The following is an 18376-nucleotide window of genomic DNA, read 5'->3' as shown; positions in this document are numbered from 1 at the left end:
TAGGTGGTTCTCTGCGTCTTTTAGCTTGAAGGACTCAGTTTCAGCTCCTTCAGCGTTTTTCTTTTTAGAACCTGGTTTTATTTTGAAAGATTTAACCGGAAGTGGGCTTTCTCCGTCTGACATCACTGTAATTGTCCCTAAGGAGGGCGAGGAGTGATTCGCTTTATCTTCTTTTTCTTCCCCCTGTTCTGTCGCCGCTCCTATTAAAAACCTCCTGTTATTACTTACAGGTAATTGAACGGGCGAGAGCGTTTTCGAAGCCCTTAAAACAGGAATTTCCTTTTAAGAAAAAGTTTCCCGTAACTTTTTTTTTTGTCGTCCGGTTTCCCCGCGCGAGCGTTGGATAGTTCGCCTGTTCTCCGGACCTCCTCGGGCGATGAGACCAAATAATGGATTTTATTTGGGTTTGTCATTTTTTTCGAAAGGAAAACACGGAGCGGGCCTGAGTTCTGCTGGGCGACGGGAGCCACACCGGTAAGTAACATAAATCACGGTGAAAACGCGTCTGTTGTTGTGTTATTTTTGTTGTTTACGTGACATTTTTCTTTTAACCGTTACGTTAATGTTAGCTTCAGGTTGGTTTGTGTAACCGATGTAACGGTAGCTAGCTAAGGTCCGTAAAATGGGGTTTGCACCTACACATCTTCAACAACAAACTAATTTATTACCCATCTTTGTAACCATTATATAGAAATATAAAACTTCTTGCTCAATCTGTGATGTCAAGATTTATTTCCTTAAAATACAACGAGACCTTTCTTTTAATTTTAAATGTTCTGGGCCTTTTTATATATAAATATAATTCAAGAGCTGTGCAGGTGATGTCTATTAGGAAAAGCAGCTGAGTTAATGATTAACTGACTTCATCTCCAATGTAGATTAAAGTAGTAAATAAGCACTGGAAAACCAACTGCTGCCTAAAGTTTCACCATAAACTTTGTAAAAAAGTTGCCTACATATTGATGTGTAGAGAGAGCCAAGATCTGCTGCCAGATCATTACTATCACCATGGTAACCACACACCACTGTGTCTCACTCTCTGACAAGAGAGGCAGCCTGAAAAGTAAGCCTCAAATGAACGGCGCCCTGAATTATCCGTATTTATTGTTTGTGTTCCTGTGACTGAAAGTGGCCCCAAAACGAGGCGGCTGTCAGGGCCAACAGGTAGTTAGCAGAGTCCTCAACGTGAGTCAGAAGCTGTTAGATCATTCATCATTCATCATTCATCGTTTCTGTTTGCTCGTTCTTTCATGCTGGTGTGCAGCAAACCAGCAGTTTGCCTTTTTTTATTACAGCATTAACTGTCACTTTTGATGATAAGCTTCAGTCTCATGATGTCTCACCTGAGACATGTCCCGTCACGCTGCAGATCTCTGATAGGGCGTGTTTTCTGGCGGTTTCAAAAGGTGCAATTATGTTTAATTTAGTTGCTGGGTGATGTGTGGTTTCTGCCCCTTTTTTTATGTTACTTAATTAGAAAAAAAAAAGAAATAAAACGAGCCCTTCAGAAGCATTGGGTTGACTCGGGACCTCGGCTCTTTTCAAACTGCCTGACAATAACTCTTGATGTTTTCTGTTTCCCACAGAAAAAGAACAAATGTTTCTGTAACTACTCAGCGCCTGGCATATTTCTGGATTTATTGTATGTCAGAAGCAGCGTTTGATTACCATCAGAGCTCGAACGTAGACGATCTAAACATAGTTTACGACTGGGCACAAATCTTCCCGCACCGTAATTATGGACAAGCCGCTGATCCCTTTTTTCCTGCAGCTCAGGAAACGCAACTCACGCCTTCCTGTGCAACTCGCCGCACGCAGACAAGGCAATACAAGTGGGTCGGGTCCAGGAGCTGCATTGTCATCGACGGGGTGAACGTTCCGGCCGCAGACCCGCCTTTCGATTTGGGTCAAAGTAAACAAAAGCCCCTCTTTGAAAGAGCGGCTGAGTGGCGGACCGTCTCCAGCTAAACCTGCTCCCCCCGACCCTCCTCTCATGCAGCTTGTGGAGCGATCGGGATCAGGAGCCAAGCTGTGGAATTCCACCGTCCCTCTCCCCGTCTGCAGATACTCTCAGCCTCCTAATGTGCAACGTCTGGTTCTAGAGAAGAGGAGCTGTTCTGCAGGGAGGCTGTAGCAGTCATGTTGATGTTGACTCAGGCTAAACGAGTCATGTTGGATCCAGTATAAAACTTTCTTACTTGTGTTTGGTAGCATTCAGTCAGGTATATTAAGGTCTTATGATACAGCTTTATACCACAAATAGAAACGAGCTCTTATTCTGTGAACGCTGGCTGTTGTTTTCCTGTGTTTCTTTTGTACTTCTGCTTACTTTTTAGTCAAAACGTTCAGTCTGTTCAGGAAATGGGTGCTGTGACGTCAGGTTTTTTTTTTTTTTCAACTTTTATACTTTTCAGAACATTTACCTTCATTTACGAATATTTTCTCTGTTCAAATTCTATGTCCAGAGGTCTTCAAAAATGTCAGCCATTTTTTGATTGTCAGGTGGGGCGCGACCCGCCTCGCCTTACTTTGATTCTATTTGATTTCAGTGATATTTTCTGTAGAACCCACCTGGATGTGGGCGGGTTCGTCATGACAAGGCTGCTCCACGCTCCTCTGATGTCATCTTTTGGTGACATCCAATATTGGAGGACATCCAGGTGATGGTATGCCTGGTGCTCGGTCTATAGTTGGTTAAACACAAGTTAAAAAGTGACGCGGAGAAGGCTTAGGAGGCCTATGTTATAAAAAAAAAGATAAAAACAAGTCTGTGTGGCTGTAGAACACGGCGGATGAAAATGGCAGTTTTGAAGCAGTTTCTGCCATGACTCATCCAGGGATGTGGCTCTCTGGACAATCAGTTGTCTGCTGACGTGAAACCTTCGGCTCGGTTTGGCTAACCAGGAACCTCAGCCGAGTAGGTCCTAAGAGCCGAGCTGGAAGCGAGTTGGAAAGCCTCTAAACCTGTGCCGGGTCGACCGAGCAGGACCGAGTCCAGCCCAAAGGAGAAGGGCTCTTGTTCCTTTGAAATTTGCTTCAGCACATTTACTCTACTTTTGTTTTCTTACTGTACTATTTTTAGCTTTTAGCTCCCATTCTGCTGCTTTTTAGCTTTTAGCTTCTTTTAGGTTGAACTCACTTTCAGCTTCTGTATCAAATTGAAGCATTCCGCAGTCAGCATTCATGCTGCATTTTTACAGAAAATGCAATTTTTCTAGTTTAGTTTGATATTTTATTGTCTGAGAAACTGCCAAACTCCTGTATTTCATCTCTAATTTTGGTGTAAAGGTTAAAGCAGCTTCATCATCAGTTGTCACTAACTTGTGACTCTCTTTTTTTAAATCTTTTAGGTTGAGATCCTTTAAGTTTCCTGGGCTCCAAGCGAGAGTCGTTAAAATTTAGAACTTGTGAACTAGCATTCACGAACATTTCCAAGGTTTGTAGTTTCAAATTAAGCTTTGCTCCATTGTGAAATAAATCCACCTGAGAAATTCATGTCTGTGCATGTATGGAAAAGAATGTGTGCGTGTGTAAAATAGATTTTGCATTTAAAAGACGATGAACAACCGTGTGATGTTCCTCAGGGACACTGAGAAAATCAAACGTCTGTTCACATGAGCAGGACAGCTGTGTGGAAAAACATTTTGACCTTTTCCATAAAGTTTAAACTTCTTGAGAAGCGAGATCTCAGTCACAACTCAAACTCTGACTGCAGACAGGTTTTTAAAGTGACGTAGGAATTTAAAAGAGACTCTTGGACATCTTGATCGGAGAAAGAATAAAGTAACTAAACCTTTTATAAATAGGGTTTCGTTTTGTTTCCACAGAGTTATAAAGTATAATAACTCACTTGAGTAGCAGAAGCACTTGAGATGTTTTCCATCTTCACATTTTTTATGTTAAGGGTTTGCACCAAATGGGCATGTCCTCTGATTGGACATTTTGAGTTCTCACTGTCCAATAAGATTAAAGACAAAGCCAAAATGAGTGTTCCCGCTCTCTAAAGGCGTACAGATTATTGGATTTTTGAGTTTTACATTGAGTTTCTGCCTTATGTTTGCAAAAAACCCCTTCACTTTTCTAAATGCCTTCATGGGTTTGTTTTCAAAAGTGAAAATAGTTTTACACAATTATCTTTAACACATGCACAAACTTGAATTTCTGAAGTAGATTGAGTAAGCTTTGTCACCTTGTAAAAAATAATTTATGATGTCTGACTCTGAAATGAACATTACATAATAATCCAAATCTTATTGTCTGTAGTTTGAGCCCTCACTTCCCAGTCTTATGAAAGCCGGCTTTGTGACGACAATAAATTAGATGCAGCACTTTGTTCTGTCACTGGCATTTTGATTTTTGGCTTGAAATATGGTTTTAGATCCAACACAGATTTCCCTCCAGGCTAAAGTCACAGACAATCGCAGAGAATGGCTGTAACCTCGTTCCTGTTGCTGACATCTAGATTGTTGTTTTTTACAGCGAATGGCCTTCACAGTCCTGCTCTTTCTGACCTCCTCTCTGTCACTGTCTGCACCTTGTAAAAAAACTACATCCTGGTGTTGACCTTGCAGTGTGTTGTTTTAGCTTTTTTAAGTGATGAGTCATTTTTTTTGTCTTTTCTTCCTTTTTTAGATCCTTTACAAAATGAGACGAGGAGGAAATGACTCTTGGCTAGCACTGGAAGACACATAAAACTAAGGAAGCAGCTAATGGCAACTTGTGGACCAAGACATCCATGATCAAGCAGATTTTATTGTCTTTGTTAAGAAACCCTTGATGCCCTCACTTATGGAGAACTGGGGGTGAGCTGACACTCTCCCCCTCTCAGTATGCTAGCTCTGAGAGTGGAGCAGGGAGGGCGGGGGCTTGATGAGGTCGAACGCCTGCAGAAAGAGGCTGCCGCTGGCTGGCAGGGCCGGCAGTCAGGGAGGCCGGCCTCCCACGAGCGGCGCGTTAACATTAAGGAAAAGATTTCCCAGTGGGAAGTCCGCAGCCAACAGGGCAGCAGCCAGGATGCTGGAGTCAAAGTACACCCTCCGACTGTAGCCCGGACTTTCTCTGCAGACCTCCTGGGCAGCGGCTCAAGAACAGAATTTTGTGGAAAGGAAAACCACTCAAGAACAAAGAGTGTAGAGTTGGATTTTAGGGAATCCCCTGCACATGTTGAACTAAGCGTGGTTGGTCGGAAGTCAGAACCTCTACAGAAATGCTCCACTCCGTTTTCAACCGCGTCTCCTGGAAAACAAACACTTGCAGCACAAACATTTGCATCCTCTAAAGTTGAATCTAACGACACGTTAGCCAATGGCCATCCAAAAGTGGAATGGATTTCAGACGCTGAAAAAGTCTCCAAACCTCTACCTCCGTCAGCCGATGACCAAGACTACAACATGCCTGCTGGGAACTTCTACACGTCACGGGGGTTCTGGCGGAAGCTCGAGGGGGACAGACTACTCTGGGAGAACAGCAGGAGTCCCGCAGGTGAAGCTCTCCCCCCTCCCAAACCTCAGCGTACCTTCGAGTATCGCGGGTCCAACGACGGCAGCACGGGGAGCACGGCGCGCACGGCGCAGTGGGACGTCAGACCCACGTATAACAACAACCGCTCCAAGACGAGGAGCAGGAGGGTGGCACATCCGCCGAGCTTCCCACCTCCTCCCTGTCCAGTGTCAAAGAGCGAAGGACTTTCAAGGCATAAAAAGAACAGGTGAGCACTAAAAAGAAAACACAACTGTTATTTATAAAAATAAATGATTGTATTGCTTCTTAAAAGTCGCTTCATTTAAGTGCCAGTTTTTTAAGGGGGGGGGCAGGCTTTCTTCAGGGTCTTAAAGTCTTAAAAATCTCAATTTTTTGCCCTAAAAAGTTAAACATGTCCAGATTTAAGGTCCTGAAATGCGTTCGGTTAAATCTCGTCATTCATTGCTTCTTCCATCAACTGCTGGCATTGATTTGTTGTGGTTCTGTCTGAGGATTTCAGATGTTTTTACACCGTCACAAAACTTAAAAAGCCTGTCGCTCAGCAGCCCCGTCAGAAGGAATTTACTGACAGACATTCAGACTATCTCGCGAAAGAATACGTTTCCTCTTCTTCTGAAACTGGTTTTAGAGTTGGTTTGTTTTTAATAATTTGGGTTGAATTTGAATCACTTTGGTCTGAAAGGAGTTTTAAAATGACTCGTTATTTTCTGTAATTCATGTACAAATCCAATTTGAATCATAATCTCCTTTATAAGGTCTTTAAGAAGTTTTATATTTAACTGAGCGAAACTTGCAGAAACCCTGTGGGTTGTGTGTACGGGGGTGTTATTGTTGAACTTTAATTGCTGGCTGTGGTCACATGATATTTGGCAGCTTTGTTGTCTTTTGTCTGAAGCTGACCCAGTTCATCAGCAGCGATGGTTCCAGGGTCATCACACACACACACCAAAGGCTTAATAAATCTAGACCAAACTCTGTAACCTGCTTACATATAATAATCTGTCATTTAAAATCTGTGTTAGTTTTTTAATTAAAGTAAATGCTGTCCGTGATTTTATTTATGTGAAGGATTGCACAAAAGTTTGAAACCACCCCTTATTTCTTTTGTCCCAAATTTTCTCTCAGACTAGTCAGAGAGTTGTATGAAGGGATTTCCCTTTCACTACGGCAGCCGGCAGAGAAGATTAATTTTAAAGGACATTTCAAGGATTAGAATGAAAAGGAAATATTTCTAAAGGCACACCTGTTAAAAACTTTGATTTAACTGTAGATTTGGAAGACTTGTTTTTTGCAAAAGTCTAAAATTGCAAACATGAGGCTGGCTGCTGCGGTGGGTACAATAGTTAAAATTAGATTACGATGTGGGCAAAAAAATAATGTGCGCAGCTTAGAATACAGTTTTCCAAGCCGTGCACACAGAATAGGCTGAGATTATTCAATCTATGGCCACTGGACCAGAATTTATTGAGACTACAGCTAAAAATGAGCAAAGTTTGAGTCGCTCACTAGTTTCCAACAGTTTAACAAAAATGGCTTTTTTTGAAAATGAGTGAAAAAGCAGCCAAAGTCAGAAGAAAGCCTAAAGTCAGCCTTTTTTTAAAGACAATATATATATATATATATATATATATATATATATATATATATATATATATATATAGAAAAAGACTTACGACTTTTGCACAGTACTGTTTCTGTCTTTGTTTCTTTCTGTCTGCTGAGCAGCAGCTGCTCAGTGTTAAATATCTGAGAAGTTTTTAGGCTTTACAGTGACCTTCAGGTGGACTTAATGGAGTTATTATTGGCTGTAGTAATTGTTCAGTCTTAGAAAATAAATGTTTTAAAAGTAAAAACGGTATTTTGTTTTCATATCTTTAAATGTAATATTAATATCTTTTTAAATGTATAATTTAAATTGTCTGCAAGGAGTTTAGCTGCACCTGACTCCTTCATCACCAGCTTTAAATAAATTCAGTTGTTGTCATTCTGATGAGTTCTGAACTGCCTCCATGGAGCAAAAGATTAAATCCCAGTGAGCTTTAGTTGTGACATAGTTTCTGTTTGGTCTCTTAACTAAACTGTTACTATACTCGGGTGCTGCGAACATTAAGTAAACTGAATATGACATATCTTACCACATCACAGCTTTTGTTCCACACGCTTATTTCATTCCATGACAGCTCAGTATCCCTGTACTGTTTTTACAATGCTACATTTGAATTTTATCTGTGGTGGCACATTCATAAAACATGCTGCAGTAATAATTTTCAGTCTTCAGGACAACAGCCAGATTCTGTTATTTTATTTTTATTTATTTTTTATTTTTTATCACTTCCCAACCTCTCTTTCTGCTGCAGGAAGTCCTTTGAGTACGAGGACGCAGCACGTCTGACGGCCCAGCCAGGCGACGGCGGAAATGAAGACACTCTTCAACATGCCTACTCTGATGACAATATTTATGAGGATATTGTGTGTAAGTCAGATGGATTGCAGTGTAATTAAAGTTCTGTTCCAATGGGTGCTTTCACACGAGACAGTGTTAGAAACAGTCTTGTTTTATTAGTATAACTCTTTGTATCTTATCTCTATAAGATGAGGAAATAGACGGTCTCTTTAATATCCAGGAAAAAGTTTCTTAACCAAAGTCACACAGATAACAGGATCACCTTTTTTCTTATGTTTATTTTACTTATTTACAGTGTCCATCATAAAATGTTGGGGGAAAATGTCAGATCTGTTAGACTAATGAATTAAATTTTATTATTTCCCCAGCTTTTAGAACTCACAGCTACGTATGTCATTCTTATTCTGTTGAACTGTTAGTGAGTTCTTGTAGATCAGAACACAGCGGATCACAACTTGATAACGGCAACATCTATTTTGTTAAATCGTTGTTTAAACTTTTCCCCTGCTGGCAAATTATAAGTCTTAAAAACAAACAGATTTAACATGTTTACTTGTTAAAACAGCAGCTTGCCCAATAAAGAAAGACCGTAACCTATAAATGTTAGCAGCAGCCGTATGGAACCATCTTTATTAAAAACCTGCTTTCTTTTACTTTTTTTTTGACAGATATTACAAACTGTTCACATTAAGTCTTCACTCAGTGAAAACCTGCATTTGTGAGTTGGCATACATAAAGATGGATGAAGCTACTTCCAAAATTGAAGCCAAAATGTCTATTTGTTGAGTTAGTAGGAATGTGGGGCTGAAAGTCCTGCCTACAAACCCTCTGAACTAACTAGCAGGCGGCGCCGCTGTCAATCACAGTGTAGCGTGATACTTTAAGAAAAAACCCTCAACTAATTAAATTTAAATATATTTAGTTTACTTGAACATACAGCAGCAGGGTCAGAGCTACGTGGATCTACACAAACCAACACCTGAAAAAAGCAAAGATGTGTATATGAAGGTTTATTTTAGTCAGAAAAATGTCCCATTTGGTTACACGTGGGGGCGGGGCTTAAATTTGTACTGCAGCCAGCCTGAGGGAGGGTTGGCCTTAGTGGCTTCAACTTCCAGCTTTCGGTCCTGTGTCTAGTTATAATACACGTTGGTGGTTAGCAGTTTGCTATGATGCATTCATAGCCTGGGGGGAAAAACAAGTATTTTGAGTTCCTGATCTGTTGGCCATGAATCAAGCTGAAAACCAGCTTTCGAGCAGTTTGTCTCTGCGTGCAGAGCATCCAGTCATCCTATCTAATGTTTCCCATCACTTCCCACAGGTGACATCAGCAGGAACGATCCCTACGAGGACGTTAAACTGTCTACCACGTGTCTCCCACCTCTAAGGTCCCGAGTCCCGAAGGTAAAGGAAAATATTACGTCTATTAATATTAAACTTTTGTCATTTCTGTATCAGTGAAACATAACACATACCTCATCTGAGATCGTAGCGGCAGATGAATGAATGTAAGGAAGTGCTAACTTCACTTTTCCTGTGAAACTCCAGACCATGCATGGAAACAAAGTGGAAAAGAAGACGTTCCAAGCATTACCTGGCTTCAAATCTTCCACCTTCGCAAACACTCCAAAACCTGTGGCACCCCGGCGCACAAGCACTCAGAAAACTCAGAAAACACCTCGGGTGAATAACAACATACTTGTTTTCATATGACAGACGTGTGCACTCTGTTAGATGATGAGTCATGGTTTAGTTAGAAGAGCAAAGATGGGGGTGGCGACTTGTTGAGCAGGAAGGAGAGGATGCTGAAAGGAATTGATAAAGCAACATGCGAGAGCTTCTGGCAAATTCAGACAGCCCAGAAGCTAGATTTAAACTCATGGATTTGGGAAGCTACAGGCTAAAGAACTACTTTCAAAACAAGGTAAAACAGCAGACATCTTTATCTGAGAGGCCTAGGAAAGAATTGGAGCTTGAAAGCTTCAATGGTTCTTGTACCTCGGTGCTGACAGGTTGGACAAATGCCAAAAGTTTATTTTTAGATTATGTTTCAGCATTTGTTTGTGTTCATGGCGAGTAAGATTATTCTTTATGACACGAATACCAAACATTAGAGCAGATAGGATTTTCTCTGTATGTTTTTTCAGTTGTAGAGCAAAGACATTATGTTAGGAATTAAGTTTGAATTCTGTCAGACAGGTTTGCTCCTCTTAAAGACTGATTTAAACTTCCTCTGTTTGCTTGTTTCTGTGTGGAACTCTTTGAAAACGCAGCCTTGGTTCATTTGAAGCAGAATCTTTGGGTAAACTAATGCTTTAAATAATATTCTGGCCTCAGAGGCTGTGATAGAATTCCCTGTAACGATGACGAGCATGACAACTATGCGCTCATGTTTTTGCTCTGCTTCACAGTTTGTCAGCAAGATCGAGACGATTTTTGATGAGAAGCGAGGGAGGAAGAGGGTGAAGAACCAAGGGCTCTCAGCGCGAGGTGAGACACACAGAGTCTTTAAATGCTGCAGATGGCCAAATGTCCCCCACACCAGCTTTTCCAGGAGGTTAAAATGAGCCTCCTGGTGGAAATACCCAGCTTTTGATAATGCAGTTAAGGCCAGCTGCGGTAAGCAGAGCCACTCATTATAAAACAAAGGCCGACTGTCTGCATGTGATTATGGCTCGTCGAGTCTTTTTCATTTCTCAGCTCCTCACTGACGTTTCTCATTCACGGCAGCTGAGGAAACCAGCGGGACAGAGAGCGACCCAGAGGACAACACCAAAGGTATCACCTCCGGGACACCCCGTCTGCAGTGCTCTTTTATAATCTAACAGTAAATTAATCATCCAACCATTTGATTTAGAGCAAAGAAGTCTTATTGTCTGTATGTGGGGAGAAAAAAATAAACAAGAACACAAAAAATGTTTCTCTAAACAGGTTTTTAGTTTTATGAATATCACTTTCTGCAGTGACAGTTAAAACGTACTTCTGTTTAATCAGATTACACTCGACCACATGCAGGAGGAGAATGAACTGGATATATAACTATATAAAATAGAATATGGCAAATATAAGCATTAAATGATAACATTTATTTTATTTTTCTTTAACTCACTGACTAATTGTGGCTGCTGAGGCCTCCCAGTCTTCGGTTCTGGACAGGATTTGTTCTAAGATCTGTATTTCCACCCTGTCCCATGTGTTGTTCAACAGGTTCCAGGAGATCGGTTTACATTCAGTCCACACTGAGACGTCGGTCGGAATACCGCACCCTCGAGAGAGATTTGATTCAGCTGCAGCAGCAGCAGCAGCAGCTTTTCCAGATCTTCGTGGTGGTGTCGCTGAGAAAAGGCTCCCCAGGAAACGCGTACTCTCCTGAAATTACTCAGCAGTTCCCAAAAATGGTCAGGAGGAGCTTTTATATTAACTTTTATCAGTCAGGCACAAATTAGTTGTAAACATTACTTGTCAAAATTAAATGAAGAATTAAAGTCATAAAGTTGCGTTTCCCAGGCTGACATGAGTCAAATGTAATTCTTGATAGATTTGTTTCTTTAAATAAGAAAATATTAACAGATATAGTATGTAGTGGTAATTCAGAACAGATGCTGTTTGAACTTCTGCTTTTCTGTAAGTTTTGTAGAATAACCCATTCTTCTGTTTCTGTTCGGGATATTTTAGTGCTTCTAATAATTCGCAGTGATTGAAAACATTGTAAGTCTTGTTCTGCGTCTCTGCTCCAGTTTGAGAAGTCATCCCGGGTCTCCAAAGAAGCCGAGGATCAGCTGAAGGTGATTCCTAAGTTCTGCTTCCCGGACTGTCAGGACTGGAAGCCGTCGGCTCAGATGCCAAGGTCAGCTTTCACCCTGCATTACTGCTTAATACCAAATCCTGTGACAAGGGGATTATGGTAACATAACAAATGAATTTTTTTAGTGCTGTTGTGTTCCTTAGCTTTTATTACATACACCTTTTTATGTATTTTAAAATTTGGTTCAATATTTTTGGTTCCATTTTATGTTTATTACTCTCATTTCTTCCCTTTCTTTTTATATCCTCGGCTGTCAGCCATAAACCTTAAATTGCTGCTGCAGCAACTTGAATTCCCCTCAGGAACAAATGAAGTAAATCTAGTTAAATATTGGTGTATTAATGGGCATTGGAAGTACTTGATATGTTTTACTGCATAGGGTTTATTGTAACAGTGAGGGTTATAATCTAAGCCTCAAAATATTTATAACTTTGAAAAAAACCCAACAACTTTAAACCCAAACCTGTGTTTTTATCTTTTCTGTTCACTTTGCTTTTATACTTTTAGAAAATTAACAGTTCTTATCAGCTAGGTTTCAGATTTAAGTTGTTTTTTAAACACTGCTGCCTTTCCTCTCGTGTTGTTTGTGCCGTTACATCTGGTTCAGATTTACATGCTGTAGGCAGTGAGATTAAATAGTATCTGTGGTGTTTGGGTGTTTTGTTTACAGTGAGACTTTTTCCTTCGTCCTGACCGGAGAAGATGGGAGCCGCTGGTTTTGTTACTGCCGTAAGATCCTGGTGAGTCTGGACAAAGTTAATATTTGTGTCTGAATCATCGACTCGTGTGTTTCTGAGTGAGATGTTCTGGCAGCCCGCCACGTCTTTACTCAACATCTCTGAGGACATGTGAATCACAGGCCGTAAACCACCTCTGGATCAATGACGGAGAGCTACAGGAATTTTATAATTTTCACCTCTATTTGGCCTCGTTTTAAAAGCGTTGTTGACTTGTTTACTGCTGTATCTTGAAGCCATCTGTTGTATTTATAGTTTAGACAGAATAAGACCAAATAAAGTGTGGACAGTTTAATCTTTATTGTCCAATGAGTCAGTGGTGCTGTCATAAATATGGATGCACTTTTGACTTTGGACTCTTTCCACTCTACAGTACAGAGCTGTATTAGAAAATAATAATGCTATTATAAAAGAGAAATGTTCTTTGGAAACAGGTTTGCATTTTAAGGCGTCTTTTTGTTATGATAGACGTTTTATGACTTGTGAAACTTTGTCTTCAAGCCCAGCGGAAAGGGGAAGAGGCTTCCTGAGGTGCACTGTATTGTCAGCAAGCTGGGCTGTTTCGACTTGTTTGCAAAGGTAAAGTCACCATACGTGTTCCTGCTGACAGAGGCCTTTAGAAAGGGAGTCAACTTGAGCAGAGTTCAGCGCTAATCCTTTTGAAAAGTGTAAAAGCTGCTGACTTCTTACTGTATGCATTTAGGATCAAATGAGGCTGAACAAAAAGCTAATCCTGAGCCGTCACTGGGTGTGTTTTTATAAAACATATCATGGTATGCATGGAACCTCTCACCTACTCTCCAGTCAGCTAAAGGACATTTACTGATAAAGAGTGATTTGAAGAAAACCACATGTACTTGTTTCTGGAGAAGTTGGACTTTGTCTGTCCAGATCCTGGAAGAGGTGGAGAGACGCAGAGAAATGTCCCCAGCGCTGGTTTATCCGTTTATGCGTAGCGTGATGGAGGCCCCGTTTCCAGCCCCCGGACGCACAGTCACCGTTAAGAGCTTCCTCCCCGGCTCTGGGAATGAGGTAACGCTGACATCAGAGGAGGAAGTGTTGCTTAATGATCCTCATAACTTCTGCACATCCAGAGTGACTCGGCCCACATGTGGCTCTTCCACAGTCAGCAGGGATTAATCCTGAACGATTAAGTGAAGGAAGTAAAAAGGTTTTTCTGTTAAACAAATTCTGCAAACATGAATAGTTTTAGAGATTATCAGTATGTGAATCTGCAGCTGCTACACTCAGTTCTTCTTCTCCTCAGGTTCTGACTTTGTGCCGACCCGTGGACTCCAGGCTGGAGCATGTGGACTTTAACAGTCTGCTGCAGTGTCTCAGTGTGGGAAAACTCCTGCAGGTGTTCGCCTCCCTTCTGCTGGAGAGGAGGGTCATCTTCGTCGCTGACAAACTCAGGTACCAGCGTGGTACTACGCAACTTAACTGTGTCCAGAAAATACACAGAAATACAAGTGTTAGAAGATATTACTGTCAAAGAAATCAACTTTTACTATGATGTTTTCCTGTTTAAGGTGTGATTATGTGTTTGAGTCCAAATTAAGTTGAGTGAGTTTTTTAATCTTCAGTAGTTTGTGATCCTGCTCGAGTCTAACAGCCTGTTGAGAAATTGGTTAAAAAAAAAACACTAAAATGGTGGTTTCAAAGTTGAACTGGATGGGGTCATTTTAAGGTGGCTTCTGAATCTGTGTAGAAGTGGTTGTATGTGCTTCAGCTTCTCTTCACTTCCTATGAAACTAAATCAAGTATTAGTTTTCACTTTTTAGAATCCAACAATTAAATTTTATTTACTGACTCAACAAGAAAACAAAGTAGTTTTAGTTATTTTATTGGCACAACAGTTCATCTAACTTAAGTTCTGTAGAAAAACAACAATCACGTTAGAACAAGATCATTTCAAGAAATGTAAGACTACTTTCAGGAAAGACAGAGGAGCTTTAATCAAAGTTCAAATGAGTCAAGTCAGTTTCTGTGCAATAAAGTGTCTGAAACTGACAGATAACTTAAAAAGGGAAAAACTAGAACTGGAGGCGCGAGTCCTGAATGGTTTTGCTGAAACTGAGCTGTTAAAGTTAAAAGAAGTCAAACAATCAGCAGCTACAAGGAGCTAAACAAAAAGTTAAAAGTAGTTAAAGAAAAAAAAACTACAGCAAGCACGCTAAAGCAGGTTTAAAAGAGAACAACGTTCTAAAGAAATGAGATCTTAATGTATTTCTATAAAAATGTAAGTCAGAGCGCCCATCTGTTGCATGATTTAAACGTTTTGATATCTGAATGACTAAAAATTATGCAGAAGTAGTTGGATTGCAAAAATGTACAAAAAAAAAAAACAGGAAAACGGAATCAGTGTGAATGCTGAATCAGCATTTACACAGTTAGTGTTAGCACATCGTTCCTCCTCCATCAGGGAGCTGGAGTCGATCTTTTGTCTCATCATGACTTGTCTCTGCTGCAGCGTGTTGTCCAGATGTGGCCACGCAGTGCTGGCGCTGCTCTACCCGTTCACCTGGCAGCACACCTTTGTCCCAGTCTTACCAGCTAACATGCTGGACATCTGCTGCTCCCCGACCCCGTTTCTCATCGGCGTGCTGGCACCGTGTCTGCCGCAGGTGCTGGAGCTCCCCATCGAGGAGGTACATCTGTCAGGGTTTTTAAATATCACTCATTCTGTGAAACGGTTGAACTTCCACGTTTTGGTTTTCTATTCGCTGGAAGCAGCAGGAACTTCTGCATCGAGCGGCACGCTCACTCTCACTCACTACTTTTAGTTTTTCACTCTGCGGCTCACTTCTTACTACAGCGTGTTGTAAAACAGCGAACTGATACCCTCGGTAAACGTTGTTCCTGTTCTTGCTTTCTTCCTAGGTGCTGATCGTGGATCTGTGTGCAGACACGTTTGTCGTTCAGGTGTGTACACACAGCCTATAATGGGAACCCAAGGTGTGGTTCCACTGGGAACTACAGCTTTGCCTCCACTTGTCTCTGGTTGGGTGGAGCGTTTGGAGCGACAAAGAAAACTGCGCTCCTCACACAAACAAAAACATGTAACAGTCGTGTTTGATTCATATCTGCTAGACTGACTTTCAACAAAACTCATCACCCACAACCGTTTCTGTTTGTCACCAAAACAGATTTGAATGAAACTTTCAGTAAAGAATCACTGGACGCACCTCTACAGCATTTGGAGCCAGTTCAAAATGGCCGCCACAGACAACTGATCTCAGAAAACACAAAACCGGCTAAAAACTCAGAGCTAAAATTTGCTGCAGTTGAGAATCATTGACAACACATGACAGCTCCAGTTTCACTTAACTTTATTTTCAACATAACATGAGCTTAGTCTAAAAGTCCAGCATGAAAGGCGGCGGGCGATATGCATTCCTTGTTTTGCAGGTTTTTGTTTGAAATTTGCGACGCGTTCTGTTCGTCTGACTGTCTGCAGTAAGTAGTAATTAATTAGCTCATTAGAATCTACAAAAAATAAACTGATTTAAGCAAACAAACGGGAAACATTCAGCCATGTTTAACATGTTTCTGCTGGCAACAAAGTATTTATCTGTAGAGAGTAGCTGCTTTCTTCTCAAAACACTAAACTTAGGAGAGAAAGTACTTGTACTTTGTAGTCACTAACGTTCTGTGTTTCTCTGGTATTTAAACTATTCTCCCCGAAGCAAAGAAAACGTCCGTTGGTGACATATTTTGACGGTTTGTTTCAGCTGGGGGATGAAGACTGCATCCTGCCCAGTAAACTGCAGGCGGCGCTGCAGCAGATCCTGGAAGACAGAGACGGTATCCTGAGACAGGACGGTGGAGACGGTGGAGGTCAGTCCAACACGGTTCCTGCTTTTCTTGGTTGTGAAGCACATTTACAGGATCTCCTTATTTCAGTTTAGTTCTGTCAGAGTTTAGTATTTTAATGGAGGTTTTCAAGTAGAACTCATTGATCGTATTTGTTTTGGAAGATTTCTCTTAATTTCTCTAAATGTGGTCCGTTCAGACCAGCAGGTCGAGCTGAGCTCTCTGGTGTCGGAGGCTTTTGTTCGGTTTTTCGTGGAGCTGGTGGGCCACTATCCTCTCCACATGGTCGAGTCCTTCAACGGGACCAAGGAGCTCCAGAGGGACAGCTTCCGCAAATCTCACCCGTCCCGCGGAGTCCGGCAGTTCCTGCAGCTCTTCATGGACACACAGATGTTTGCAGGTTTCATTCAGGACAAGGAGCTGCGCAAAGGCGGAGGAAAAAAAGGTGAATTATTGACGTCACGAAGCGTTATTTACAGCTGTATCAACAGTCAGTTTTAGTAGCGGAACAATAAACCTGCTTATAAACAAAACTACCAAAGAAATGCAGAAGCAGCTGTGAGAAATTTTACTTCCTAAATTTAAACGGCATCCACTTGAATTTCAGCTGCATGAAGGTAGAGGATTCCTGTTTTCAGTCAGTTCAGTTTGTCAGTACACACATGTACTACCACCCAACATGAGCTCAGTCTCTGGACACCTGACGGAGCTGTAGCCATTTTTGCGTTTGCGCCTGAGATACATGAGATATTTTGCTAACAAACCGATACAGGCAGTTACATGATTGCTCACTTGTCACCGTGGCGGGTGATGGTTATCGACCATGAACCACAGAATCAATGTTCAGGTTTCCTGCTGTGAAGATTTCTTACAAAAATATTTGTTTTTTTTTGGTTCTTATTTATGATGTCAGAATATTAACCTGAGAAAATGTAAGCCAACGTTCTCCAGATTAAAGGTGGGTTCGTTCTCATACGTGACTCTAATTAAATATTTTGTTTATGTATGTAAGACACTGATATGTCAACATTTGAATGTAGCTTTTCCTGCAGGAAGTGTCTCCTGCTGACGTCTCGGCTTCACTTTTCCTCTCAGGACTCTTTGAAAGCAGAGTGGTGGAGTATTTGGAGTCGAGCCCAGAACCAGAACCGAGTGGAGTGAACAAGTTCCTCAAAGGACTCGGTAAGATCCGCTCCAACAAACGCTCATCACAAGGGCACCTTCTCAAACGCTAATTGTTCTTTTCCTCGCTTTGTTGATTTATTTTAGGAAGCAAAATGAAGCTTCTGCAAATCAAATAAGACTCTGACCAACGTAAAAGACTTCCTGTTTAAAAACAGGACATGTTGCTGCTGGACTGTCTGAAGAAACGAAACGTCTGGATGAAAACTGGAAGCCTTGAGAATTAGGTGCTGAGTCTTTGTGAAAGAACCACGTTCTGATTATGATCTCCACCTGTGTGGAAACTGTTTACGTCTCAGTCAGGAAATATAACTTATCAGCCTTGTGTAAAATTGTGAATATTAGAATGAAACTAAAACCTTCTCAGTTCACGTTGGTTAACTCTGACTAGTATTAGAAGTGTTTTCATGTTAAATCGAAAGGATGTTTTTGTACCTTTTTGTTCTTGAACTGGATGATTTTTACATTTTGCACATGCTCAGAACCAGTGTACAGTATTTGTAATATTTTTTTAATTAAAGTATCATGTGAACTACAGAGTAGTTTCAGAGTGGGTTCTGTGGTGCAGCGGTCAGAGCTGTCGCCTCACAGCAGGAAGGTCGCAGGTTCGACGCTCAGAGTTTACTCTGGTTTCCTCCCACAGACCAGAAACATGGAGGTTTGGTTTGTTGGTAACTCTAAATTGTCCCTCGGTGTGAGTGTGTGAATGGCTGTTTGTCTCTGTGTCCCTGTGATGGACTGACCTGTCCACGGTGTCCTTCGTCCCTCGTACAGTGACTGCTGGAGACGGACACCAGCTCCAACCCCTCACCCCGACCTGGAAACAAACAAGCAGGTGAAGAAAACTGATGGTTAGCCTGGGTGTGACCAAAACTAAAACAGTCTGTGTCACGATCTGAGGGACGTCTTGGAGATTATTTCAGAATTTCATCTCGTTTCTTTAACCACCTG

At 41.3% G+C, this 18376-nt stretch overlaps 1 protein-coding gene across 4 annotated transcripts; it reads left to right on the top strand.

Annotated features, from left to right (window-relative positions):
- The first annotated feature begins 136 nt into the window (after window positions 1-136).
- On the top strand, window positions 137-17962 carry dennd2c (DENN/MADD domain containing 2C). Of its 4 annotated transcripts, XM_037977161.1 has the most exons (21): window positions 137-474; window positions 1587-2222; window positions 3351-3436; window positions 4633-5707; window positions 7839-7954; window positions 9207-9289; window positions 9434-9568; window positions 10297-10375; window positions 10616-10663; window positions 11093-11283; window positions 11623-11732; window positions 12361-12430; window positions 12929-13006; window positions 13319-13459; window positions 13695-13843; window positions 14901-15078; window positions 15311-15352; window positions 16162-16267; window positions 16443-16688; window positions 17339-17425; window positions 17513-17962. In XM_037977161.1, the coding sequence occupies exons 4-21, from the start codon at window positions 4830-4832 to the stop codon at window positions 17542-17544; spliced, it is 2769 nt and encodes a 922-aa protein (XP_037833089.1). In that variant the 5' UTR covers window positions 137-474; window positions 1587-2222; window positions 3351-3436; window positions 4633-4829; the 3' UTR covers window positions 17545-17962. The 4 variants fall into 4 exon arrangements, with proteins under 4 accessions (XP_037833089.1, XP_017266882.1, XP_017266883.1 ...); XM_017411393.3 differs by lacking the exon at window positions 1587-2222; XM_017411394.3 differs by lacking the exon at window positions 3351-3436.
- The last annotated feature ends 414 nt before the right edge of the window (window positions 17963-18376 follow it).

Source organism: Kryptolebias marmoratus, linkage group LG8 (assembly GCF_001649575.2).
Source record: "Kryptolebias marmoratus isolate JLee-2015 linkage group LG8, ASM164957v2, whole genome shotgun sequence".
Classification (NCBI taxonomy): domain Eukaryota; kingdom Metazoa; phylum Chordata; class Actinopteri; order Cyprinodontiformes; family Rivulidae; genus Kryptolebias; species Kryptolebias marmoratus.
Note: the sequence above shows the minus strand (reverse complement) of the source record. Positions and strands in the feature narration are given on the sequence as shown.

What these genes read in the sequence shown, in the direction of transcription:
- dennd2c (XM_017411392.3), top strand. Translation starts at nt 4,830, where the DNA reads ATGCTAGCTCTGAGAGTGGAGCAGGGAGGGCGGGGGCTTGATGAGGTC. An exon ending in CCCAGAGGACAACACCAAAG is followed by an intron (nt 10,664 to 11,092) that starts GTATCACCTCCG and finishes GTTGTTCAACAG; the next exon opens with GTTCCAGGAGATCGGTTTAC. An exon ending in TGGAGCTCCCCATCGAGGAG is followed by an intron (nt 15,079 to 15,310) that starts GTACATCTGTCA and finishes CTTTCTTCCTAG; the next exon opens with GTGCTGATCGTGGATCTGTG.